The sequence below is a fragment of the Colius striatus genome, chromosome 1, assembly GCF_028858725.1.
Source record: "Colius striatus isolate bColStr4 chromosome 1, bColStr4.1.hap1, whole genome shotgun sequence".
NCBI classification, from domain to species: Eukaryota; Metazoa; Chordata; class Aves; order Coliiformes; family Coliidae; genus Colius; species Colius striatus.
Window position 1 is genome coordinate 152581206 of NC_084759.1, and position 20740 is coordinate 152601945.

The 20740-nt window shown below is 53.3% G+C and overlaps 1 protein-coding gene and 1 long non-coding RNA gene across 2 annotated transcripts; one reads left to right on the forward strand and one right to left on the reverse strand.

Annotated features, from left to right (window-relative positions):
- The first annotated feature begins 168 nt into the window (after positions 1–168).
- On the forward strand, positions 169–2603 carry PDXP (pyridoxal phosphatase). The gene is made up of 2 exons (XM_061988939.1): positions 169–793; positions 1054–2603. Exons 1-2 carry the CDS (start codon positions 190–192, stop codon positions 1377–1379), a joined length of 930 nt encoding a protein of 309 aa, XP_061844923.1. The 5' UTR covers positions 169–189; the 3' UTR covers positions 1380–2603.
- A 12473-nt stretch (positions 2604–15076) lies between these two features.
- LOC133624708 (uncharacterized) lies at positions 15077–19265 on the reverse strand. Its single transcript, XR_009818062.1, has 3 exons — positions 19110–19265; positions 16521–16641; positions 15077–15350 (listed from the first exon to the last, which is right to left on the reverse strand). It is a non-coding gene; the product is annotated as an uncharacterized LOC133624708 (long non-coding RNA).
- Between the last annotated feature and the right edge of the window lie 1475 nt (positions 19266–20740).

The following is a 20740-nucleotide window of genomic DNA, read 5'->3' on the forward strand; positions in this document are numbered from 1 at the left end:
CCGGCCCCGCCCCTTTCCGTGAGCGAGCCGACGCGGCCGCGCTGCTGCCGCTCGGCGCGCTGCGCGCCTCCCATTGGCGGCGGCGGCGGGCCGGGGGGCGGTGGTTGGCGGGGCGGCGGGGCGGGGCGGGACGCGGCGGGGCGGCCGGCCGGCCGGCGGGCGGCGGGGACGGCGGGCAGCGGCGGCGGCATGGCGAGCTGCCGGCGGCTGAGCGGCGCGGGGCTGCGGGAGGTGCTAGGCCCGGCGCAGGGGCTGCTCTTCGACTGCGACGGTGTCCTGTGGGCGGGCGAGCGCGCCGTCCCCGGTGCCCCCGAGCTGCTGGAGCGGCTGCGGCGCAGCGGCAAGACTGCCTTCTTCGTCAGCAACAACAGCCGCCGCTCCGTGGCCGAGCTGGAGCGACGCTTCAGCCGCCTCGGCTTCCGCGGCGTCCGCGCCGAGCACGTCTTCAGCTCCGCGCTGTGCTCCGCGCTCTTCCTCCGCCAGCGCCTGCTCGGCGGCGGCGGCGGCGGCGGCGGCGCGGGAGGGAACGGGAGCGGGGGCGGCCGCGTCTTCGTGCTGGGCGGCGAGGGGCTGCGCGGCGAGGTGCGCGACGCCGGGTTGCGCCTGGCGGGCGAGGGCGAGCCGCTGCCCGGCGCCGCCGAGCCCGTGCGGGCCGTCCTGGTGGGCTACGACGACCAGTTCACCTTCGCCAAGCTGGCGCAGGCCTGCGGCTACCTGCGCGACCCGCAGTGTCTCCTGGTGGCCACCGACCCTGACCCCTGGCACCCGCTCAGCGATGGCCAGCGCACCCCCGGTGAGCCCGCGCTCCCCCCCTTCCCCGCCCCTTGCTGCCCCGGGCGTCGGGGGACGATGATGGTGGGTTGGGGTTCGCCCTCCTCGGCCCGGGAAAAGCCGTTTCCCCAGCACCAGGCTGCCTTGACAGCTCCTGCAGTCCTGTTGCCAGCCCACACCACCTCCCCCACCTCCTGCATGCTCATCCTGTGCCAGGACCCAGGGCCCCGCAGCTAGTTAGCCCATGACTGCTTCTTTTTCTCCTCCGTGTCCCTCCTCCAGGAACCGGCAGCCTCACAGCAGCAGTGGAGACGGCTTCGGGCCGCAAGGCGCTGGTGGTGGGCAAACCCAACACCTACATGTTCGACTGCATCGTGGAGCGCTTCGGCGTTGACCCGTCCCGCACCCTGATGGTGGGAGACCGTCTGGAGACGGATATCCTCTTCGGCAAGAACTGCGGGCTCTCCACCATCCTCACCTTGACGGGTGTCTCCCGTCTGGAAGAGGCGCAGGCCTACATGGCCAGCGACAGTGCCGCTGCCAAGGATCTGGTGCCCAATTACTATGTGGACAGCATTGCAGACTTGATACCGGGGCTGGATGAGTAGTGGTCTGTACACGTTAGGGCAGAGGGGTCAGGTTTCCCCATCCCAGATCTCCATCTGTTCCCGTTTCTCTCTCGCTGCCCTGTTCCCTCAGTTCCCGCTTTCTTCATGTTCCAACACCCTTCTTTGGGGGCAAAATGGAGAGGGGGGTTGTTGGTAGGAGAGAGCAGGGTTCAGGTTGTCTCCTTTCAGCTGAGAGCTAACCATGGTGGACAGAGTCCTTCCCACCTTCATACGCCAGCGTCTCTGGGAGAGAGCTGGAGGCCTTGAGGCTGGCGGAGGGGGAGTCAAATCAGTGTGTCCATGTGGCCTCTCCTCCTGCAGAGGTTAAGGGACTGGCTGTTTTATTATCACTTTTCTCTTAGATAACCAGTGGCGGCCTTTTACTGCTGTCCCTTCACTTCCATAACTCTGAGCTGCATCCCTGCAGTCCTTGTTGGTAACCCCTTCCTTGCCAGAGGACCAGTTGGCATTGTCACCCGCCTGGTCCCCATGAGTGCCAGGGCACGTGGAAGGAGCCTGCTGGGGTGATGAACAACAGAGTCTGTGCCTCCCAAGAGTGAAAGGGAGGCTCATCTCTTCCTCCTTTCCTTAGAGAAGTTCCCCTACCACCACCCTCTGTCCTAACTCAATAACTCTGCCAGTGTCCGTCTGAGTGACTATGGAAAGGGAAGAGACTGGTTTGAGGATCGGGGGGTTTCTTTTGTGCCAAATAGATGAGCTGTGGCTGTGCACAGGAAGTCTGCGGTTGTACCTTGTTTTCAAGCACCCTTTCTGAAAGGGCTTGCTAAGGAGAGAGGGCTCCTGGACCACAACAGCGCAGCAGTAGTGCACTGTATGACTCTTCCTCAGCTCCCCTTCCTCCCTGGTTGGATTTTGCCATAGTACAGTGAGAGAAAAGGGCTGATGGGGGTCTGTGCTTCAGCTGCTGGTGTGCAGGTGAGATGGTGGTAGTGTTGTCACCGCTGTGAATGTGTCACAGCCCTCAAAAATCATTCCTTGCTGCTTTGTCTATGTTTTGGGATTGTTTTTCTAATTTCTTGATCTTATTTATGAAATTTATTTATTGTTCAGATACTGTATGATTTGTATAAACTATGCTGACTGGTTGCACCAAGGAGACGGGAGGGCAGTGCCTTTGGGCCTCCCGTGCTGTCCGTGTCCCATGTTGATGTTCTTACACTCACCGTGTCTCTGTATATAATAAAGTGTGAGCGTAGGCTGGAAGTGGCCTCCTCTTTTCATTGTGCTCCCATCGGGATGAAAATGGCTTAGGTTATCTTCGAGCCCTGGAAGATGAGGACATGGCAAGACCTTTCTTGACTCGAGGGGGTGCTGCTGAGTAGATAGAGGGGTGGAGCTCAATAACTCTTACAAGGGTGGATGTCAGGAGGATGGGGTGACACTTCTGTGGTGTCCAGTGACAGGACAAGGGGTAATGGGAATAAACTGGAACACAAAAAGTTCCACTGAACCACAAGGTAAAGCTTTCTTTGCTGTTCAGGTGAGGGAGCTCTGGCACAGGCTGCCCAGGGAGGGTGTGGAGTCTCCTGCTCTGGAGGTTTCCAGAACCACTTGAACACATTCCTGTGTGACCCGATGGAAGAGAGCCTGCTTTAGCAGGGGGTTGCACTGGGTGATCTCTAGAGGTCCCTACCAATCCCTACCATTCTGTGATTGGGTTGTGGACAGTACCTTTGAGAACTGGAGGAGCCAGTGACTAATCGTTGCCAGCTGCCTTAGCATTGCACAGCATGGGCGATGCCTTGCTGGGGAAGGGTGACTTCTTGTGCTGCACCTGAAATCTATGTGCTGCCACTCCAGGTGGACCCCAATGGTCTGCGTGGCCCTGTGCAGAGGTGTCTGGCTCTGCTAGGGTAGGGGTGAGGTGCCACCTCTGTCACCCACAGGCAGCCTGCAGAGGGCTGAGAAATGCCCACGTGAGGTTTTGCTGTCACCCTTCTCAGCTGCACCAAGCTTTGAGTGAGGGAGAGGTGGGTGTCATGTCTGGAAGTGACCTTCAGCAGAGTTTAGCTTCTCATGCCCTGTGTCCTCTCCCTGGGTTTGGCTGGGGTCTCATCCAGGAGCAGGGAAACAGATCGGACAAGACTTTGAAATCACTGGGATGTACTTTGCCTCCCTTCCTCATATGGGAACCAAATCCTTGCCTTTGTCTATGGGAGCCTTTAAACAGCTGTTGGTGATAACAAAACACCGCATCTTCTGCTTGAGAGATCAGCTGTTCAGCTCCACAGCCCAGCCATGCAGCTGCTTGCTCACTCTGCCCTCTCAACTCCTGGGCTGAGATAAAGGACAGTTCAATAACTCAAATGAATTACAATATAACAATATTTTAAATAGATAACAACAGCAAGGAAAAAGGAATATAACAAAAAGAGAGAGAAATAGAACTCAAGGAAAGACAAGCGTTGCCCACTGCAATCGCTCACCACCCACTGACCGATGCCCAAGCAGCGATCTGCCTTTCCCCACCAGCTCCCCCCAAGCTAATGTACTGGACATGATGGTCTATGAACTGGAACAGCCCTTTGGCTAGTTTGGGTCAGCTTTCCTGGCCATACCCCCTCTCAGCTTCTTGTGTACTTCTATGAAACTGGAAAGTCCCTCACTTAAGATTAGCACTACTTAGCAACAGCTAAAACATCCCTGCATTATCAGCATTGTTCTCACACACAATCTAAAACGCAGCCTGTACCGCCTAGAAGGAAATTAACCCCGTCCCAGCCAAAACAAGGACAAGAGCTGTCAGCTCTTGCATCGGGCTGAAACGTTAAGGCTCAGGGCCACAGCTGAGAATGCTCAGTATGGCTACAATCCACATAGGCTGAGCTGGTTACACGTGTGTGTACAGAGGAGACAGAGCACAGCGGGAGCTCCTCCAGGAGATGCCACTGTTTTTTTTCTAGGGTGCTTTGAGGATAAGTGTTTCTCATGCTCTCTGCCTCGTTCGCTCTGTCCTTTCCAGCTCTCTCAGCCAGCAGATGGGAGGTTGGAGGCTGTGGTCTCCCAGGTTGGCATGCTGGAAACAGGAAGGAATCCAGTAGCCTGTTGTTTGGGTCCTCTCCAAAGAGACTTCAGAGTTTGTCCTTTGGATCACAAATAGTGCAGCTGCAGAGTAGTTTTTCTTTTTCTTGTGGCTGCTGCTGAAAAGAACTGAGCAGAGGTGGTGGCTGATCCCTCTTTCTTACAACCAGGTAGCTGTTCTTGATCTAGTGCACCTCTTCTTGAGGGCTTTATCATGAAGCAGAGGTGGACTTGGAGTAAATGGGGACAGGTTTTAGCTGGCCTTCCCTTTGTTCTTCCTGTAGCTGAGGGCACCTGGCTGGGATGATTTACCAAGCTAGTAAAGGATTTGGAGCACACCTCCTATAGGAACGGCTGAGTGATCTGGGACTGTTTAGCCTGGAGAAAAGAAAGCTCAAGGGAGGCCTTATCACTCTCTACAACTACCTGAAAGGAAGTTGTAGCAAGGTGGGGGTCAGTCTGTTTTCCCTAGTAACGAGCAATAGAAGAAGAGGAAACGGCCTCAAGTTGCGCCAGGGGAGGTTCAGGCTGGATATGAGGAGGAATTTCTTTACTGAAAGGGTTGTCAGGCGTTGGAACGGGCTGCCCAGGGAGATGGTGGAGTCACCATCCCTGGAAGGTGTTTAAGAGACAGTTGGATGTTTCACTTAGGGAAATGGTCTAGTGGTTGATAGGGCTGGGACAAAGGTTGGACTGGATGATCTTAAAGGTCTCTTCCAGCTGAAATGATCCTACGATGCTATGGTTCTATCTGTCTCCTGCTAAGTGCTTTCTCTCCCCAGCGATGGAGGCAGGGGGATAAGTGCTGCCTCTAGCCAGGGTTCTGCACTTGCTTTGAATGGGGATGAGAGCAGCACTACAGGGGTCCATCAGGTCTGCCAGGCTTTGGGTTTGTGTGGCTTTCCCTCTGCTGCTATTTCTCCTGCACATAATGAAGGTGAGCATGAGCAGATCTTATTAGTACATGAGACTGGAAGGATCCCTAAGGGATGGTGAGTTCTTTATCCAAGCCCTTCAGGCACCTATTCAACCACTGACACTCAGGAGGCCTTGATTCCCTCTGGGGGCAGGTCTGGTGGGCTGCAGCACACATCTGTTGAAACAGAAAACAGAAGTGGTGGCTTCTGCCTGGGAAGGCTGTTTTCTTCTTGCCTAAAGCAGTTTTTCTTCTTAGGTTGAGTGTTCAAGGAAGCAGTGCAGTTGCCAGGGAGCACAGGGAGAGTGGAAGCTACAGGGGCACATGGGAGAGTGAAGCCCATCTTGGTGTAGTATAGGAAAAGGAATTCATTCTCTCACCTTCAGAAAGCTGCATGGTCCTTTCTTGCAGTGCAAGAGACAACACCCAGGCGGGTGGCAGTCATTCCCTTACCCCAGGAACCTTCATCCTTCTTCCCTAAGTGCGGTTACTGTGGCAACCGCTGGCTGGATGATGTCAGCAGCAACCTGCTGAGCATCTGCTCTGGGAAAAACACTCAGGGAGAGGCTAGAGATGCCTGTGTTCCTCTGGCTAGGGGAGAGGCAACTTCATCTTGCCAGACCAGCTATCCTTAGGCGTGAACAGGTGGAGGAGGTAGAGAGCTGCGAGAAGCCTCGCTGGGCTCTTGGGAGCTTGGGGCAAGGTGGAAAAGGGTCAAATTTATGAGTAGGTGAGCCTGCTTCCATAACAAACTATCCTTTGAGCCGTTTGTGTGCAGTGTTTGTGATTTCGTGGCAGGTAACCTGGAAGCAGATCTGTGCCTGGTCCTCCGTGGCTGTCTGCTGCTTTCCCTTTGTGAGCTCTGGCTAGTCTACTCTCACCAGCCTGACTTCTGGGGCACCAAGGCTTTGGCAACCTCATATTCCCTAGTTTGAAATGTTCTTCATCGTGCTCCTGTTTTCCTGGGATCATCTTATTAGCAGGTGTTTCCTGTGTTCCTTCTCATGCACACTGCTTTTTTCTCTTTCACAGAGTCACGGAGTGGTGGAGGTTGGATGGAGGTCATCTAGTCTAACCCCACTGCTCAAGCAGCCCAGGAACCTATCCAGGTGGCTTTTGGCTGTCTCCGAAGATGGAGACTCCACAGCTTCTCTGGGCAGCTGGGCCAGTTCCCCACCCACCAGTAAAAAAAAATGTTTCCTGATGTCCATTGCCTCTAGTCTTGTTATTGAGCAGGTTCTGAGAAGGTTCTGGCTCCATCTTCTTTGCACCCTCCCTTCAGATATTTATACATATTAACAAGCTGTCCCCCTGAGCCTTCTCCAGGCTCAACAGCCCCAGCTCTCTCATCCTTTCCTCACAAGAGGGATGCTTCAATCCCTTAATCTTTCTTGTGACCCTTCCCTGAACTCTCTCTAGTATTTCCCTGTTTCTCCTGTACTGAAAAGTTTAAAACTGGACCCAGCACTCCAGGTGTGGCCTCACCAGTGCAGTGTAGAGGGGAAGGATCACCTCCCTCAGCCTGTTGCCTACACTCATCCTGAGTCTGCTCAGGATAGTGTCCTTTGCTGCAAGGGCATGTTGCTGGTTCATGTTCATCTGAGCATCCAACGGGACCTCAGGTCCTTTTCTGCCAAGCTGCTTTCCAGATGAATGGTCCCCAGCATTTACTGATGCCTGGGTTATTCCTTCCAAGGTGCAGGACTTTGCACTTCTCCTCATTGAACTTCATGAGGCTCCTGCCAGCCCATTTCTCAAGTCTTGTCCAGTTGAGGTTCCTCTGTACAGCAGCATGAAACTCTGGTGAATCAGCCACTCACCCTAGTTCTGTGTCATCAGCAAACTTGCTGAGGTTACACGCTGCCTCATCATCCAGCTCATTTGTGAAGTTGCTAAGCGGGATCAGACCCAATACTGACCCTTGGGGTACGTCACTACTTACTGGCCTTCAGCTAGACTTTGTGCTACTGGTCACAACTCTCTGGGCCCAGCTGTTCAGATAGTTTTCAACCCACCTCACTGTTTCCTCACCCAGCTCATACTCCCATTGTCTTTACTATGAGGATCAAATAGTGTCAAACACCTTACTAAAGTCAGGGTAGAAAGCATCCACAACTTCCCCTCATCCACCAGTCCTGCCATTTCACGACAGAAGTTAATCAAATTGGTCAAACTGACACTTCAGGAAGACAACAAATGGTCCCAAAGATATTAATCAGTGAGCAGATGCCTTTAATATGAGGAACTAATGATCATCCTGGCTGGCAAGTTGTTAGTGTTCAGCCACAAGACATGGGAAGAGAACTGGGAGGATCCGTAAGGTGCTGGGACTGGCAGGACACGGGAGGGTTCTTTGAGGCATGGGAAAGTGCTTCCAGAGCCAAGAAAAGATCATGATGCTAGGAACTCGCTCCCGATACCCGCCCAACCTGATGTGTGAGAGTGCCCCTTTGCCAAGGCAGCCCTGGCGCCACCCTGTCCCGCAGCCGCTGGAGCAGGGAGGAGGAGGTAAGGAGGAGCAGTAGCCTGTTACTGCCTGCCCTGGGGAGCCAGCCAGCATGTGCTCGTCCTCCAGCAGCCGTGTGGGTAGAAGTCACTCCTCTGCAGCACAGCTTCCCTCTCCTCACTCCTTACGCAAAGCATTGCCTCCTCCAACTCATAACAGGGGCTTTCAGGTACCCCTTTGCCATCACTGTGTCATTAGCTATTTTTTTTTCTTATTGCTGTCTCATTTGCTCTGTGGACTCTGACCCCGGTGCACTCACCAGGAGGCTTGCACAGCTATGCACATCAAGGAGCTTGCTGCTGCCTTGTTGGACTCTGCCTACCTGGGAATTATGTGCAGGAAATGTATTGGAAGTGCTCCTGGCAGAACAAGCTCCTTTGGCACTCCATATAAGCCCTGGGAGATACTGAACGGTTGAACCTGCTGAGGGCAATTAAAAGCTCTTAAGAACTCCCCCAGCTTAGGGGCAGTTGTGTTGGTCTTTGTGGTTTCAGTATACCACCACAGCAAAGCACTGTCAGCTCTGTAAGCCTTCAGCACGGGGACAAGGGAGACACGATGCCAGAAACATTCCCAGGTCACAAGGCAACTGCCTGTGCCGATCCAGGTTGTTCTGCCCCGTGATTTAGCCTGCTTAGATGTGCAACTCCAGCAACTAGCAGCTTCTATTCTGTAAACAGGATATTGCTGAGCACTGAGATGCTCTCTTCGCTTGTTACGGATGAGAGCGACCTGTCCTTTAAATGGACACTGTTGTCCATCAGGTTGCCTTTCTGCTCACCAACTCTAGCTGAACCTCTGGCCTGGCTCCCACAGAAGCTGCACAGAAAGTGGTACCTGGTTAAAATTCAGAGGCAGGAATTGCTTCTGCACTTGGCTTGTTTCAAGCAACCTGAAATAACTCAGATAGGGTTTTCTGTTTCCTCCAGGTGCACTCTGCAGTTGTACTACAGCTGCTTGTGTGCAAGTTAAACAGTTCATTCCTGCAGCATGGATGCCAAGGAAACTGAGTCTTCATGGGCTGCAGATTAGAGTTCCTGCCTGCCAGGACAACAGCAATTGTGGCCCTGGTAAAATGCCCTTTCCTCATGAAAGCGAGGTGTTCCTGGCTTGGTGTCCTTCTCCAGCCTAACACATGGAGGCTGTTGGTTCAGCTGACTTTGAGCAGAGCCTAGGAGCAGTGTCGGTCCCTGTTTGTGTGTGCACTCACAGATTTTGGGAGTGGAAGTGTGAAGAATGGCAATATGCTCCCATTCAGCACTCAGGTACAACTAGGGGACCAAGTGCCTGCCCCAGCCTTGGTAACCTGGAGACTGACACATCTCGTGAGACAGGCCCTACTCCTCCAGTTGAGAGCGTAGGCTGGTTTTAGGCCGAGCTTCCCAATGCTCATTGCCTTCTATTCCACCACAGTCTCATTAGTTGTCTTCCCTCAACAATTTAGCGGTGAAAGGACTCGTGTCATTGAGCAACTCCCCACTCTTTGACTCCTGTTTGGCCACAGGCATCCCCAAATGCCCTCGAGCCAATGTTGCTGGAAATCTACTTGTTGGTGCAGGTTTTTGAGCTGCTTTCTTCTCAGTTATCTGTTTGATAGCCTGGTGTTAAGGGTACTCAATAGCACTGGTTTTCCTCATCCCAAAGGTCACTTGTAACTTGCTGATGGCCCAGCAGCAACAGCATAGTCCTTCCTACTGGAGCACACTTCTTCCTCCTGTCAATGCAGCGATAGAGGTAGACTGTTATTGCAAGTACCACGTGGCCCTGGATGACACATCTCTTAAAGTGCCAGGATCTGAGGCAGATCCCCTGGTGCAGCTTGCTGATGCAATACAAAACTCTGTCATTACTACTTGTAGGTGTGACATGAGCATTGCAGAACAGGGTCTCCATCAATGGGGCATAAACAGCAGTAGGAAAACCTGTTTGATCCCTGTAGTGACTTAGGAAGAGATACAACTCTCTGTAAAAGGAGTCTGTGAGTTACCCTGGGACTTTTTCTGACAGAAAACCTCCAAGCTCAGCACCATGGAGTCATCCTGTTCACTACCTATGTTTCCTTCTCTGGCCCTGACCAATGTTCTACCCTGCAGAGGAGGAAGGTACCTGCAAAGGATTATCCTTGTGTCTCTCTTGAACTTGGATGCTGTGCCAGGTGCAGTAAGTAAATTACATATCCCTAGTAAGTCATCTATCTGTCTAGGGCTCTCATTCTCCCACCTCCTGGGCTGTTGCTTTCTAGGTTAAAAAGAAATCTAGAAGTAAGAGGCTTCTGCCTTGTGTTCCCGTTATGCCAGCTGGGGTGAATTGACACCAGAATGCTCTTTCATTTCATAATATTCATGTCCAAATTCCTCTTTCCTTTTTTTTATTGCTATTGCAACTACCATGGGCTCTACTGCCTGTCAGACCCTTGTACAAATCAGAGTGTGTCCTCTGAACCCCTGTCACCACCCACCCCACCACAACCAGTTGTTACTCTCTCCTTTAGCACATAGTGAGATGACAACTAGAGGCCTCATTACTAGTAGGGTAAGAGTTAAAAATGCAACTGTATAGAAAGAAATGCAGCTGAAATTGTTTTCCAGCAGACCTCACTTTTGCTGTTGCCTGAGCCTTCCATCCGTAGAAGGGAAGGAGGAGGAGGTTTCACATCAGAGTTGCTCCATAGCTCTGCAAACCCAAGGTAGCCTGGTGCTGCCTGCAAAAATACTCACTTGTTTTCACATCAGCCTGATGCTCAGTGACAGGAATGCTTTCACCAGAGGAGAGAGGGCTGTGCCAGGCAGGGGTGAATGGTTGAAAGCTGGAGAGTGGGATGGGATGTTCCGTGGTGTCATCCTCGTCGATGTGAGCTGACTCACAGAAACATGGGATGGTAAATGGCAGCTGGATGGGAAAAGAGCGTGAAGTCCTGTCCCTTCTCGCATTCGAAACTTGTGTTCCTCTGAGTTGTTGAGCAAGTCCCCTTCCCCAGGGCTGAAAAGCCAGACTGATTACCACAGACAGTTTGGGCTGTTCTTCAGGTGTCAGCTTCCTTCACTGGCCCTTTGTTGACATCTCAGGGCCCCTAACCACTGCTGGCAACCCAGGCACAGCCGGCCACTCCACGCCTGCAGCCCTCCCCTCCACAGCTCTTTCTCATCACAGCTCACCCTGATTTCCCCCTACAGCTCTGGTCAGCAGCGGCTTGGTCACGCAAGCATCTCTGCTCGGGAGAGCCTGGCTGCTGGTGGGCAAAGGCTGTGTCCTGGAGAGCAAACAGCACACAACGTGGCTGACAGCCCTCCAGGCTGCAGCCAAGTCACGGCTCGCTTTTGTGTGCTCTTAATCAGCTCCTTCTGTGCCGGGCTGCTCTGCACTGCTGCCTGGCATCTCCTGCCTGTCACGCTTCCAGTCGCTCATAGTGGGACAGTGCTCCATAGTTTCAATGCTATAGATGTTATGTTTTTCAGTTTGTACATCATCCCTTCTTCAATAGCTGTCTTACGCAGTTGTTCGTTGTTCCTTGATGAACAACAGGCACCCTGGTGAGCTTTACTCACTGCTCCATTGGCTGCACAGCCACAGGAATTGTATTTTCTATTTTCCAGGCCTGTAGCACATATTTTTTGCCTAAGCCAATAAAGGGACCTAATCTGTTCCAGCCCTTAGCAGCAGTTTCAGGTGCCTAAATCTCTATGAATCAGACCTGAAGTCTGGAGCAGTGGGATGGGAAAGGGCCCTCCGCAATGAGCCATCCACAATCCCTTCAGAGGGGTGTAGCAATCAAAAATCCTTGTGCTGTGCCGGTTTCCAGCACCATGGGAGTGGGCAGTTATTGATCCAGGCTGGGTGAGCACCCAGATTTCACAGCACAGCCAGGCAGCGCTCCTTCTCCCTCGCAGCTCCTGCCTGGCCTGGCAGGGGGAAGGAGAGCACCTGGGCCTGTGGTTGCACGATGCTGGGAAGCTGCACGTAGGCAGCCTCACTGTTGTAATGGCAGCCTTCATCTTCATCCCAGCTCATTTGCTGGTGCCCAGCTGGTTTGCCCCTGAGGGATGATGTTTCAACAGGAGGAGGCCACAGGCGTGCAGACAGAGCGGGGCAGCCGCCATACCACTGAGGTTGCTACCGTGGCGTGCCTGGCCCCCAGAGAGCTGGGGCTGCGGTCAGATGGCCCACAGGCCTGGCTGGAAACAGAGTCAGGCTTGGCACCTCGGTGAAACGTGGAGAGGGAGCTCTCTGCTCCTCTGCAAGGCAGAGCTGAAACACACCAGCCAGGCGAAGGCATGCTGGGGAGCTGGGGCCTGCTGGTGCTTGTCCTGGTTGCAGATGGAGAAGGTCATGGAGTCAGCCCATCTGCACCTGGTGTGGCCTTGAGATGCTATTGGCATTGGGGGCCTGGGGGAGCTACCTTCCTGAGGTGCTGGGGAGAAGCACTCCAGGCTCTCGCTTTTCACAGAATCACAAAATCACAGAATGGCAGGGGTTGGAAGGCACCTCAAGAGATGATCCAGTCCAACCCCCTGCTAAAGCAGGTTCCCCTCAATCAGGTCACACAGGAATGTGTCCAAGTGGGTTTGAAAAACCTCCAGAGCAAGAGACTCCACACCCTCCCTGGGCAGCCTGTGCCAGGGCTCCCTCACCTCAACACCAAAGGAGTGTGGCTTCCTTAGTGGAAGCCCACAAGCATGCACGCACAACACAGAAGACCAAAAAACATTGCATTATAAAAGAAAGTCAGAAAGAAAAGCAGTGCATTTCATGTTTCAGCCTCTTGGAGGGACCAAAGAGTATCTTGTCTTCAGAAACAACTCCAAAAAGTGGGGGAAAAAAATGTATCTATATGCTTGGCTGTGAACCACAGTACTTGTCCTGCTTTCTGCCTTCCCTTGGGATTTGTTCTTCCCTGCCCGCTGCAGGGACCAGCACCCTGGCACAATGCTGGTCCCTGGACAAAGGGAGGCCCTGCACCCTACACCTTACACTTGTGTGTTACAAAGATGTTACTCTGCTTTGGGTATACCTTTGATGGGCCAAAAAAAGCCTAAAAAGCAAACATTTCTGAGCCATTTGCAAGTATCCCCTGACAAGAGCAAGCCCAGCAAACTCAGCCACTCCACCTCTGGCAGCTCTCGTCCCTGTCTAAGGAGTACTGCTGGCACACTGCCTGCTGAGACCCTGCTTTTCTCAGAAGGCACTCTGTTTCTCAATGAGGACTGTGGCTCTGAGCCAGCAGTCACTCTCTCACCTGTGAGAGGAACAGCCAGCCAGCTCACGGCATGGTTTGCACCCTCACCCACTTCTGCCTCTAGGAATAGAAGCGCAGAGCCCAGTGTCTCGGTTTCACTCTGAAGGGTAAAATCACCTGCCCCCAACCCAAGCTGAGAGGCAACTGTGTGCTGGGCACAGTCTGACCTCTCTGCAGCAGGGAGAGTCAGTCTCCCGAGAGAGAGCAGAGAGAGCTCAGTGGGGAGTCAGCATCCCAAGCTGGTCCTCAAGAGCATCCCCCAGGCAGCTCAGCCCACCAGCTTTGGTCAGTCATGCTCTTCACTTAATATTGTCTGCTTTCAAGAAAGATGTATGTGCAGCTGGCCTGACCCACGCCACTCTGCAATTCCCCAAGGATGGGTATGTGTAAGGAGGTGTTAGGTTTCCTCTGACAGGGCTGCTCCAGCTGACCCAGCGTGCTGGGCTCCACCACAGAGCTGTACAGACACCCTTTGGGACTACCCTTGTTCAGCTTGAGGCTTGTTATTAGGTTGGAAAGAAGAGGCCTTCATTCTGGGGACAAGGCTTTACCCCTTATTTCCGTGAACCTTTTTCTCCAGTGCCGAATGGCACTTCCCTTCATCCAGCATTGCTGCCTCCCCAAGCACAGGGTGTGATGGCTTCTTGGCATTAGACATCACTCTTTGGTGAAATACAGTCTTTTTGTAAGCCATCTCCTTCATATGACAGCTAGCAGCTTTACAGGAGGAGTAGTCTTCATCTCAGATCCCTCTGTGTGCCCACCATACCTCAGGAGCTATGGGAACAGATGGTTGGACACACTCAATGGTTGCTTCACCAGCATGCCACTGCCCCATGCAGCTGGATCCAGCCTAATCAAGTGACTGCAGCGACCTGGCCTGCCGCTTCCCCTGGCCAAAGGCTTGGCTACCCTAAAGTCACCCATCCAGTCCCATTGCATTGAATGAACTTGTCCCAGCATAGATCCAGGCCACAATACATGCAGGACCCAGAGGCAACAGGCTGATTATTCCCAAAGGATAGTGTTGCTCCAAAGCATGAAGGGCTGCTGTCAGTTAATCTTCTCTTGCACCTTTGCAAATATTTAACAGCCTGCAGTAGCTAAAGATCCTCTCAGTCTGGGCTCAGCTCATAGAGCTTCCCTGTCTTGCCTTGGGAATTTAAGGAGGTGTTTTTCAGGGAGCCTCAGCCTGATGGACGTTGCTCAAAGCAAAAAGAGATGGAGGCTGGTGTTCACTGAGACCAGATTCCTATAGCACAGCACCCTGCCCTAGATATCTGGGGATGTACAGCAGTCCTCGGCTGTACAGAGAAGGGCTCTCTGCTCCTTCCTCTCTGATTCAGCCCCAGAGCTGAGCTTGGAGGCTCTGAGCAGCAGGGACAGCTGCACTGGCCTCAGTGGTCCTCCTTGGAAGGTCCTGCTTGGGCCTAAGGAAAGCCACCCACTCCCTTGCCATGAGGGTTCCCTGCAGATCCCAAGGCAGAGTGACAGGCAACGTGGTTAGGCAGCCTGACACCAAGGAAGGGGCTCAATCCCATTGCCCAGCAAGAGATGGTGTTGACACTGGTGTGATGGGCTCCCAGCAGAGCCAGAGAGCAGGAGGAGGTGGGAGCAGAGCAGCAGCAGAGGTCCTGTGTGAGACCCCATCTCCTCCCCAGCCCACTGTTGGCATCACAGGGACATCGCTTTGCCTGGTCCACGTGCAGCTTGTAGGGAGGCTCAGGAGCTGGTGTGTTTTGGGCAGGGAGGTTTCTGGGAGCTGACAGGCGCTGCCTGCAGTTAGCTTGCTGTGCATGGGGTCCCTGCAGGGCTAGGGGAAGGAAAAGAGCAGATAGCAATGAAGTGATGGAGAGTTTGAAGGGAGTCCAACCGAGACACCCTGAGAAACAAACAAGCAATAAAACCCCAGACAAAAACACCCGCACCCAGCTGGGTCCCACTCTAGGAGCTGCCAAAAAAGCATCCTTGGCTCAGAGGCAGGCAGTCATAAACACAGGGAGAGACTTCACAGAGAGGGAAGGTTTTACCTGTCGAGCAAGTTCAGAAGTACCTTCGCCCACCATCTGGGAGTGTTGAGCATTGGTGAGGCGAGGAGGGCAGGCAGGCCTCCCACCGCAGCCTTCAGCACAGCAGCAGGAGAAGGAGAGGGGCAGAAGCAGCCCTGTTTTCTCTGTGGCATCCGAGCCAAGAAACTGGCCATTTGTAGAGGGGATAATCCCTAGGGAAGGTGAGGTAGGCTCTTGGGCCAAGCGGGATAACCTCTTATCGATGCTGGGGAGACAGACAGGGAAGGCTGAGTACCTTTGCAGTTTTTGGCAGGCTGCTCGTGGTTTTGCCCACCCTCCTTGCACTCAAACCTTCACCTGCAGAAGCCTCCACTCAAACCTGGAGAAGCAGTCCTGCCCACTTGTAAGGCTGGCCTCCAGCCACCCTGGCCCACCAGCCCCATTGCTTTGCCTCCTGTGCCGCTCATCCCCGGTTGCTCTCGGGCACAGGTCCTCCTCGACTTGATCAGCGGGACAAACCTTCCCTGCCCACAAAGCTGAGCTCGTGCCCATGGGGCAACTGAATAAAGCACCACGTGGGGTGAGGCCCTGTTCTGCTCTCTACTGGTTTTCCTTCCCTTTCCCCCAAATAAATGAGCTGCCACAGAGAGAGACAAACGTCTTTGTTTCCGAAGCGGGAAGGACTGTCAGAATGGCACGTCCCTCTGCATCTTGTCAGGGGCAAGAGAAGAGCCCCAGGCCCACGGGGAGCCTTGCCACACAGCACAAGTTCTTGCTGACAGTGCTATTGTTAAGAAGGGGTGCATTTTGGGAGGGCCAGGGCTTTTGCCCCCTGCTTGTTTCTCCCCAAGAAAGTCACGGCTGATGCCTGCTTGCCCAGGGAGACTTCCCTCCCGGGTGGCCCTTATCCTGAATAGACACCAGCTTGGCACTCACCAAGAGGTGTGCGGGGAGGCCGGTGTTTCTGGACCTCTCCCTGTGTCTCCTGTGTGCCAAGCACCCCATGGGGTGCCAATACAGAACTCTAAAGAAGTGGCCTTCTCTTGGGTCTGCACAGCACCAAGCTCAAGCCACTCCCACCCAACCTCTGCACCCAGCAATGTGCCTTGGGTTGCTCCTTCCAGGAACTCACAAGCAACAAAGCTAGTGAAACCAGCCCAGAATTCTCACCCTCTCCAGGCTGAGGGACACTGTTCCAAGAGCTTGGCCCAGGGCTGAGTCCTGGAAAGGACCTGTCCCACTTGGGGCAAGTTTACACAACAGCAGCCCTTGTAGGGACATTGCTTTCCCTCTAAGGTTGCCTCCTTATCATGGGCTTAACTTGAGAACTACTTTCATCTTTACATCTTCCCTTTGAAGGCGAGGAGGTGCATTATATTAATGCTTGAACCTGTCTGACTAAATTTAGCCAGTGCAGAGGCCAGAAGAAGCTCACCGGTTGTCCCTGGTTGGTTTGGTGGGACTGGAAATGACACATCCTGGCTGTCGCCTGCGTCTGGAGCAAATGCCCAAGGGCTTGGAGGTCCACACCTCTCAGATGTCCAGGGTTTCTGAAGCTGCACAAGAAAACAGACTGTAGGATTAAAGGCTGTGGACCCCAGGGCAAAAGTGAATAGGCATGAACAAGCCGTCTGGATCCAGGGGTGCAGGGGACACCACGTGAACCGTGTCAGTGTCATTTCAAACGCTGTCACCAGCCAGGGGTCTAGGGAAGGAGGGGAAGTCAGGCAGGTTTAGTCATCCTGTTGGGTAAACATCATCAGTAACTGGAGCCAAGGGGAAGTGATAAACGCCTTTCTGTTGAGGAGTGAGCTTCACAGCAGTCTCACTTCTGTTCCTTGTTGCTTCTGTCTTGTCATGTCCGCGGAAATGTGCCCAGCCTCTTCCCTCATCCTCAGGCAGTGCCTTCTGCCCTCTCCTTCTAGGCTCCCTTGCAGTCATTTACTTTGCCTTTGCCAAGAAAGAAGCTAAAGGCACTAATGCCCTTTCCAGGTCTGGGGGAGTCCCGGGTATCAGCACCCTGGAGTGCAAAGGCCAAGCCTTCAGCTGGGGCAACAGCCTTTGGCCTCAAGCTGTACCTGGTGAACCTGCCATAGGCAGCACAGACCTGCCCCACAGACTGGCTACCTATGGGGTATACAGGCTCCATCCAAAATTACCTGACTGGCTGGTTGACTCTCCCTTTTACATTGGGAGTGAAGAGCAGGCTTCGTGCTGCAAGAAGGCTACCAAATCATTGGCACATAGATGCTGCAAGTGAACACCCAGCCCTCTTTTCCCAGGCTCCTGCTAAAAGAGGCTAAGCAGAAGCTGCCACTATATCTAATCCACCCCTTATTGCATCAGTGACCCTACTCCCTACCGAAATGTCTCTCAACCAGTAGCCTGTGGGCCAACAATGCCTCATAAAATCCCCAAAGTTGTCCCACAGAAAAGTCTCCCACCCTTGCACGTGGCCCAGCATCCCATTGGGATGTCAAGATCTGCACCTCCAGCCAAAGTCAGGAGTCTGTCAGTCTCAATGTCCATCGTAACAAGAGCAACAGTACAGTTCCAGAGAAAAAAAGGCCACATTGTTTACTTGAGTGCAAAGTACATTGACACTCTTCGCTCCCTTTTCCCAAGTCACTCAGCTCCGCTGGAATGTGAACTGGTCCTTGGCTTTCTCCCAGAAAAATGAGATGGTCCTTTGTTTGGGAAAGGCTGAGAAGCCCAACCCTGGAGCACAGGGCAGAAAAGAGGGAGGGCACCTCTGCATCACCAGTGCTGGAGGACTGTGAGCTCAGGCTCCTGACAAAATGGCCTGTATTACCAGCCCCACCGATTGCTGCTCTGAACCTGCCCCAGCTCCGGATATGGAGGAGGGAGACAAGGAGACCCCAAGCATGGACCCTATCTTTTCCTATAAAGTATAGACAGCTGACACCTGGCCAGGGCTGAGTGCCCAAAGACAGCTCTTCCCAAGCACTGCAGGCAGGCAAAGCCCAGTTTTGTCATCGGTGGGGTGCTTCAGTCTGGGAAGCAGAAGAAGATTGTGAAGACTTGATGATCTTAAAGGTCTTTTCCAATTTAAAGGACTCTATGAAGAAAAGCGTGGGGAGGGGCACATGATGATGGGTGAGCTTGTTGGCAAAAGGGTAGAGATGGCTCTGCAAAGGGGTTCCTCAGAGAGATCTCCTTGCAAAAACTCCCTGAAAGAGCAACACAGCCTCACCACAGCAGTGATGTGCCTGAGCCCGCCAGCCTCAGAGGGGGCTCTGCAACAGGGTGGGAACCAACAGCGCTGCGGGAGGTGACGCATCCCGGCACTTCCCACTGCCTCCAAACCACGATAGCATCGAGAGGAGTTGCTGTCCCCAAATAGCACAGGCCTCGGGGAAGGGAGGGTGCCCAGCCCTTGCTGAAACACCCTCTCATTTCAGCAGCCGATCCCAGGATAACTGACAGCTTACTAGCGAGAGGGTAATTGTTCTGGCTGGCTGAAGGGTGGCAGGCAGCAGCTGCCTAACAGGGCTCAGCACTGGCTAACTGTTTGGGGCACCAGGTGAGGGATGGCACATGATACTGAAACCCCCGATGGAGTTCTAGGGGGTTGGAGGACCCCTGGTCAAGCAGTGGAGGACAGTCCCGGCTGTGCTGGCTTTGGCGCATTGTCCCTGACAGGAGGATGTGTCCCTGTTGGGGAACGATGAGCTGTGCCACCTGCAAGACCCTAAGGGAGGGCAGTTCCATGTCCACCCAAGCCAATTCTCTTTTCTCCAGCTCTTGCTGGCTGGTGGGGCCCTGTTGCTTCTTGGAAAGACCAAAGTTGGCCTTTTGCCTGCCTTGTCTTCAGCTTGGCTGTGCTGATGCCCTGTGGTCTCATGTGCTCTGGAGACCTGCCAAGCATGAGATGTGCTCCTAACGCTGGCTCAGGGGCTGTCTGCAGGCAAACACATTTGCCAGAGCAGATACAATAGCCAATGCAGGGTGCACCTCAGTCAGAAAAACCCGACACACGCTCCAGGCTCCCTGCCAGCCTTACCTCCCAAGCAGCTCTGATGCCATCTCTGCCATGTGTGGAGACGAACATCACATCTCACACCCTAGGTACCACCATGAATGCACCAAAAAAAGGGGACGTTTTCAGGCTTCTTTGTCATTCCTGCCAGCAAAGCCTCTTCAAGGAAACCCTTTCCTTCAGGTTTGTCATTCCAGACTGGTTTTTACACACGTTACTCAGTGAAAAATGGCATGCAGCTGAGTTTCGGTCTCAAGGGTGTTGCAGGAGAACGTGCTTGAATTCCACAAACATACTTCTCCTGAGCACCATTTCTTGGAAGAGCTGAAAGCAGCACCTGGGTTCCTGTAACATGTTCAAACACGGCATCCACTTAGGGTTTGCATATAAATTACAGCAAACCAACCCCTGACCAGTACATCTCAAAAGTCACTTTAACAGACAACAACCCCAAGACAGGGAATATGCCTCAGCAGGTTGTCCCTAGGCTGGAATAGACTCAATAAATGGCAGGTTTCTAAGGCACTGCAAGGACACGAATTTGGGTATTACAGCACCTTAGTAGCCACAATCAGCCTGCAGCTCTCCTGCTCTGGTACATCAGTGCCAAAACATCTGACTCTTCCTGCATGGAGCTGCATTTCCTTGCCCTTGAACGCCCAGCACTAACCAGTAGCCCAGGGATATTCCTTAGCGTCACGTTTTAGCACAATCTTCCCTTTCTCTCCTGCAGTGGTAGCACTGGGCTTACAGTGCAGGCCCTCTGGAAGTCATTAGCCTACATCCATACTGGCAGTGGCAATGTCTTCACCTTTAGAGTCAGCATTTGCTGAGCTTGTAGCTCTGCTTTCAAAACACGTCGTTTCTCCAAGGTTAGGTTTGAAACCTTGCCCGTGCTGCCTGCACAACGCATGCTGCACCCCAACTCATTTTCACTTCTATCTTTTCCTTTCTTTCTGTTTCTTCCACTTGACATATTTAAAGAAAACTGGGAATCCACACCACCAGTTGATTTCCCATTTTCTTTACATGAGAGCAATCTCATCAGTTTTGAACCGCATGGCAGGGTTGTGTGAGGTCTCTAGTTGTACTTTGCCCACAGGGAAGCTTAAACCTTACTCCATTCACCTTCCAGCTCCCAGCAAGCCTGCGACTGCCCAACTTGCTGCAAGGCTTTTCTTAACCTGCATTTGCAGCTCTTGGAAATACTCTGCATGCGGCAGCCACCAGGTCCAGGCTGCGTCTCTGCAACCTCTCTGTGTCACAACCAAGAATATGTTTTCCTAAAGCGTCAGGCCACCCCTCCTTGATTTGCCTTTGCTGTGCCGCCCTGGGCTAAGTGCCCTTAAACTGAAATGCAAATGGCCTGAAGCCTTCCAGACCAGTCACCATCTGGCTGGGACTAAAGATGTGCTAACTCCACTGCTCCAGCCTCACAGTCAGGATCCTTCTCGTCCAAGTTCATCAAAGGCTTGGCACTTTTCTGCTGCGCTGACATTATTTCTAGCACCGTCAGGTGAGGAGTCCTCCTGCTTATCAGCCCGGCTGAGCAGCTAATCCAGATCAGTTGGTGGCTTCTTGCTGTTCTTGCATGCTAGAAGGGTAGTGGAATGTCTTCGACCATCCACCTCCACAGGCTGATCTGTGCTGCCCAT